At 32.5% G+C, this 6,433-nt stretch overlaps 1 protein-coding gene across 1 annotated transcript in view; it reads right to left on the reverse strand.

Annotated features, from left to right (window-relative positions):
* Positions 1 to 4,441: 4,441 nt before the first annotated feature.
* Positions 4,442 to 6,433, reverse strand: part of LOTGIDRAFT_238696 (hypothetical protein) — a 2,322-nt gene continuing 330 nt past the window's right edge. Inside the window, exons 2-4 of the mRNA XM_009051252.1 lie at positions 6,033 to 6,107; positions 5,418 to 5,526; positions 4,442 to 4,936 (exon numbers count right to left, since the gene is read on the reverse strand). Coding sequence (XP_009049500.1) covers positions 4,857 to 4,936; positions 5,418 to 5,526; positions 6,033 to 6,107 — 264 coding nt within the window. The 3' untranslated portion in view covers positions 4,442 to 4,856. The remainder of the gene's footprint in view (positions 4,937 to 5,417; positions 5,527 to 6,032; positions 6,108 to 6,433) is intronic.

Genomic DNA, 6,433 nt, shown 5'->3' on the forward strand with positions numbered 1-6,433 from the left:
TGACCTAATTAACATAGAGGGTTAATTTTTTTGGTTTCCTAATGTTCTCCTCATGCACTTTACATAGATATAGAACAATTGCTTTTTTAAAGCAAAATTGAAATTCTTGATTTTTTCAAATTTGAGTTTTGTTTTACCATATTTGTGTCTTTTTGATCTTGGTGTATGTATATCTTATGACCTATTTTATGGAGAACCTTGATATTTGGAATACAACTAGACACTTTGAATATGAATTCACCTATGGCAAAAAAATTGGGGTGGGCGTGGCACATCCGGGTTGAATCACTAATTGTTTACATTTTGGGGCTGGGGCATAACTCGCATAGGATACGTTTGTTCAAAAAGGGACTTTGCACACAATTACCTCATCCTTTTGGCCAGTTTGTGTTAACAGCTCAGTTGTTTCAGCTTTATAGTTCCAAAAAAGGAACGGGTTTTAACATTTGGATATTTTCATTTTTCGATTTTGACCTTTGTTGACATTTGTTGACCTATATCTTTTGACTTGAATAATGTAGAAGCTTGAAATTTGAAACACAACATAACATTTGGAATATCAATTACCCTATGCAAAAAAATTAAGGTGGGCGTGGCATATTGATTAACTTATTCAAAAAAAATTGAGTTGGGCGTGGCACTTCCGGGTTAAATTACTCATTATTGACATTTTTGGCCAGGGGCATAACTCGCAAAGTATACATTTGTTCAAAATGGAACTTTTTACACAATTACCTCATATTTTGAGCCACTTTGTCTTAGAATTTTGGTTGTTTCCGCTTCATAGTTCAAAAAAAGGAACAGGTTTTGGAAATTCAAAATTTTCAATTTTTGACCTTGACCTTTGTTGGCCTTGACCTTTGTAGGATCAAACGTCATTGGCATTGGCTATCTATTTCTACTTTTATATTTCCTGTCCGAAGTCAATTTCTGGTTTTATAGTCGTTAGCAATTTGAAATTTTAATGGCGTATATCTCTTGATCTTGACCTTTTTAGGCCTTCTCCTTTACAAGATCAAAGGTCATTGACCTTGGCTATCTGCTGATACTTTCATTTGTGAGGTCTGACGTCCACTTCCGGTATTAAAATCTTCCAAAAAAGGAAAATTTCTCAACTTTAGACTGTTCTTGCGCTTGATCTAATTATCGTGGAAGGTTGATTTTTTCAGGGTCTTTTGCATTTTGCTACATTTGCAAAGTCCCACTCTGTGCCACGAGTGGCTCTAGTCTCTAATTGTTTTTAATTTGGTTTTAAGTGTTTTTCCGAGTCCCTGGGGTCTAATTAGTAGGAAAAACCCACAACATGGGCCAAATCGGATTATTTGGCAAAGTTAGCTATTGGACGTTTTCCGTCTATATGGCCTATTAGATCAGAATATCGGCAACTTTTCCTGGGCTAACTTTTTCCTATGGGAGATTTCTCAGTTCTGTTCTTTTCTAAATGTGTAGGGGGCCCGGGTGCAAATGTGTGCAAAATGTCAGCTTTGTAGCTTGGTAAGTTTTCAAAATAAAAATTTATTTGAGTATAAGCACATTTCGTGCAGTCGTCCCTTGTAACTAAAAAAAAATTATTTTTTTCTAATTGTTTTTAATTCGGTTTTAAGTGTTTTTCCGAGTCCCTGGGGTCTAATTAGTAGTAAAAACCCAAAACATGGGCCAAATTGTTAGCTATTGGACGTTTTCTGTCTATATGGCCTATAGGAGCAGAATATCGGCAACTTTTCTTGGGCTAAATTTCAGCTATGTAGCTTTGTAACTTTTCAACATAAAAAGCGTTTTTCAGAGTCCCTGGTGTCTAACTAGTAGGAAATCCCATAAACGAGGGCCAAATTCGGGATAAAAATTTATTTGATTATTAGCATATTTCGTGCAGTCGTTACAAGGGACGACTTTCTATGAAGTGTTTTTCCAAGTCCTTGGGTAAAGTAAGTGTATTTGAACATTTAGTACCTAATTCTTAACATATGGAATATTTTCTAGGGTTTATTTTCCTAAATGTAGAAATAGTCCATGTGGATATGCGTGTAAAATTTCAGCTTTGTAGCTTTGTAACATTTCAAGATAAAAATTTATTTCCAAACCGGAAAGACCAAGTTATATGGGAAGCGATCGAAATTGGGAAATCTAAACCAAAATTGAACCGGGATAAAGGACACTATCTGCCATATATGTGGCAGTATTTTTTTATGTTCAATATTTGCAAAGAGTTATATTTTGGGCATATAAGAATAAAATGAAGCTGATCTTCAACATCTTCAAGATTACAATATTTACAGATAAGGTTCTCTCGTTGATGTTTATCACATCTTCCTTTTTTTCTATCTCCAAGGAGTGACTGCATAAACGTATTCGCGTGGTTAGATAATAACGAATTACGTCGGAACCTTTGTCTATATATACAAAGCATTTTGAGGCCGTTACGAACTTATGAAGAAGTATATATATAATATACAGACCAAATTGAAACCGATGTTGGATTGCATAACGGCCTCAACTGCGTTTTGTTAATATACAGACGAAATTGAAGCCGTTGTTGGATTGGATAACGGCTTCAACTGCGTTTACTTAATATACAGAAGTAAGCCGTTGTTGGATTGTATAACGGCTTCAATTTCGTTTGAATATATACAGACCACGTTACTGGCCTCAAAATCGTTGGTATATATAGACCATAAAAACGACGAATTACGTTATTACTCCCAACGTATTCTGGTTATTTCCTTACAAATTTTAGAATATATGTTCTTTGTTAAATAAAATTGAACATTGAAGTTATTTATGACATGTTTATAGATGATAGCCTTTGATGATTGACAAATTTTTCATAGCATTCTTGTTTAAAAATGTCAAAAAATCGATTTTTTATAATTGAAATGTCTCTCTTACTTATACCATATAAAGTTTTATCCCCAATATATCCTAGGCCAATTCTACAGCTTTCGGTTTTCAAATTTTGTATCGAGCGGTCATCATTGCCCGTCGTTTTAAACAGTTTGAAGTAATATATTTTCAGTATGAAGTAATTTGAACCAGTATTTAAAGATGCGTTATTTGCTGAGAATAATAAGTGGGTATCGTCCAAGCTCGTAATAAACCATACAAGTATTGGTAGAAGGTCGGGTTGACAAGATTCTTATTAAGAAGTGTAAATGTAGTTTCTCGATATCATCACCTTCGTGAAAGCTCAAAATTTCTGAACCATAATTATTAATACTACCTATGTACGTGTCTGCAATATACTTTTGGGTTATTCGGAATTTCCCATTGAAATTGAATATAATAATACTACATGTATTTTCAATTTCGATTTTTGTAATTTCTATGTTTTCTATGTAAGTCCTATGTTTCATTGAATTTCAACTTTCTAAATATTTTAGTTTTATTTGTATTTACTAATAAATCCCATCTTTTAGTATAGGATGAGAACGAGTTTAACAGATATTGGAGACCTTCAGGTGTTTAAGAAAATATTGCCTTCTCATCTGCTTACAACAATATGAACAAACTTAACTCTTGTAATTTAATGGATGGACATCGCGCAAATGAGACTCGAAATCATCCACATAAAATGAGAAAAGTAGAGGGGAGCGAACTTCTCCCTATAACACACCATTATTGCAATTGGAATATTCGGACAAGTTACCGTTATATATACACAACACTTTATTTTTGTATATAATGATCTAATTATTCTTGCAATTTTGCCTGTGACACCCTCTTTTATAAGTTTAAAGCATAGCTTTTTATAATAATTTTAATTAGTGACTGTAGGATAAATGTGTCTACTGTTAAACAATTTTTTCGAAAATCAAACCGACAGTCCGTAATTTTTGTGCTCTTCTTCATCGAATTTTATGAGATGATTGTTAAGAATACAAGTGAAAAGTTTTCCAATACACAACAGTTACTCCCCTACAGTTATCAGTGTCATTGGCATCGCATTTCTTAAAGACGGGTGCTAAAATTCCAGTTGCTCAAACTGTTGGGAAATCACCCGAGTCGAGGACGTTATTAAAGAGAGTGACATACTATACAGGTACAAGTTCACTCGTGTTATGTATAAATTCATTTTGAATACCGTCTAATACACAAGCTTTGTTTAATTTTAGTTTTCTTATAATCTCTGATAACGGTTGAGATATACTATTATGACCAAGATTGTCAAATGTTTCTAAAAAATCGGCAACTTCAGTGTTTAATACAATGTAATGAGACGACTTAAAATGATGATAAAAATAGTTAAGAATGATATTCGGTATAATAGGTGTTTTTCGTTTATTGAACAATCTATAAAAAAAACTTCTATCATAGCAACAACTACATGTACCTAGTTTGCAAAAAATTTTGAGCTAGTAAACTTTTAATGAATCGAAGACAATTCAGATGTCTTTAAATAGGGGCATGACTTGATCAAAATTTTCCATTGAAAACAAGAAAGTTTAAAAAAACAACTTTTTATTTACAACAAACCAAAATTTTCAAGTATAAAAAATCCCAATTTCAGTAATAAAGTTTATGAAATTGGCATACTTTTATTTCACAAGCTCAATTTTTACAATGGAAAAGATACATTACAAATATTCAATTTTCCCATTGGATATAAATCTACAAATTGGTAATTTTGGTTTTTGACAAACTTTATCAGCAAAATAATCCTTGTTGATAAACAGAATATCAGGATTTTCATTTGGCATATAATTATATCACAAAACATTTCTGCATCATTTAGACAAATACATTTCAGAAGATTCTATCCATGTTAATACTTTCCAATCTGCCCATGGAAAACAATTATTAGCTTAACCTGTTTTGAACCAAGAGTACAGTGTTTCACCATGTTTCTACTCCTCTGATGTTTATTCCTGTGTAACACCAGTTATATAATGATTAGGTAGTTTGGTTTGTAATTCTACTGCTTGGTTATATAACTCCATATCTAAAATGAGATAATTAGATAAAGTACCCTACATTAACAATCTAATATCATTCAATAGACATTCTTAACACAGAAAAACTGTCATTGTGTTAAGAACAGATGTTGTGGTTTAGAGAATCCATGTTAGATATTAGCTGCTCTGTGTTCAGCTGTCTGCTTTAATAAAACTGTTTTGTCTTCCCTTCAGTTACTTAACACGAGTTATTCAGTAAAGGACATAAAAACCTTCATAATGCTTTGCTTTATAATACTCAGGGCTGGTACAAGCTACTTTTCATTAACAGGAATACAAAGTGAACAAGCAATCTTTGCTTTTGTTTGTCCTTTAGTAGTACAAAGTGGAAGTGTATACATTTGGTGATGGCCACACTGGTTTTCAAAATTACATGAAATCAGAAAAAAGAAAATTAACTAAATTAAAATGGCTCAAGGCTTCCAAAAGAGAATTTAAGATACCTTTATAATTCCTTATTATACTTACTGAAAGTACCAGAGGCTTCATCAGAAAAGACGATGTAATTTTCACAAACTATGGAATTTTTGTTGACAGTGCCATGGACTTCTGTCAATCCTGCTACATATTCATTTAACTGCAAAGAAAAATGAAATGCGGACAGAAATGTCAGACAGTGTACCATGAAGGGAATTATCTTTACAGGCTGAATACATTTCTTTTTCTTAATACTTTCACTGCTGCATTGAAAAAGGCCAAAGTAGCAGTACCAAAAAATCGAATCAGGCCATTGAACAGGTTATCTGGCATATTCATATGTATCATGTAAAGTGGCAATTGTATATTATACAGAATAAAGCTACATGACTAATTGACTACATGAAGTTGCAGTTATGATTTGAACGAGTTTTCTTCAATTACAGAACCACAAACTTTGGGTGGTGTATACAGGCAGTAGGAGTGCTCCTTATACATGCATAAACATCTTTATTTAATTCTGGTTCTAGAACTAGCTTTCCACCATGTTCCTTTAGCAACGGTAGTAGTTATCAATATCCTACTGTTGCTTTCATTATCCCATATTATTGTTATTAATTTTAAAGAAAAATACTAAAGGAACAATGATCTCCACAAAAAACTTACCGGTTCTTGCATTTCTACTTTAACATCCTGGCCATCACTGGTGTGAATTGTAAAAAATTTTCCACTGTTATCTACCTGAAATTATCAATGACAATCTTATATAAAGAAAAATGGGTTATAGTCAACTTGGCACCTAACCAAAAAGACCCAAATTTGGTCTAAATGGCCCTTTGAAAAATTCAAAATGGTTCCAAAATAATATTTGATTTGATTCATCCAAATTAGTAACTCTTAAATCAGATGAAATAATTATTTATTTCCGCTGTTATTTTATACATGTATGAAAAAAATTCAAGAAAATGGAAAAAATTTTCTAGAGTGTTTGATCTATTTTTTGTTGCATTAAAACACACTCTAGAAAAGTTTTTCCATGCAACAAAAAATCGTGGTTCTTTGACGGA

The sequence above is a fragment of the Lottia gigantea genome (genome assembly GCF_000327385.1).
Source record: "Lottia gigantea unplaced genomic scaffold LOTGIsca_162, whole genome shotgun sequence".
Classification (NCBI taxonomy): domain Eukaryota; kingdom Metazoa; phylum Mollusca; class Gastropoda; family Lottiidae; genus Lottia; species Lottia gigantea.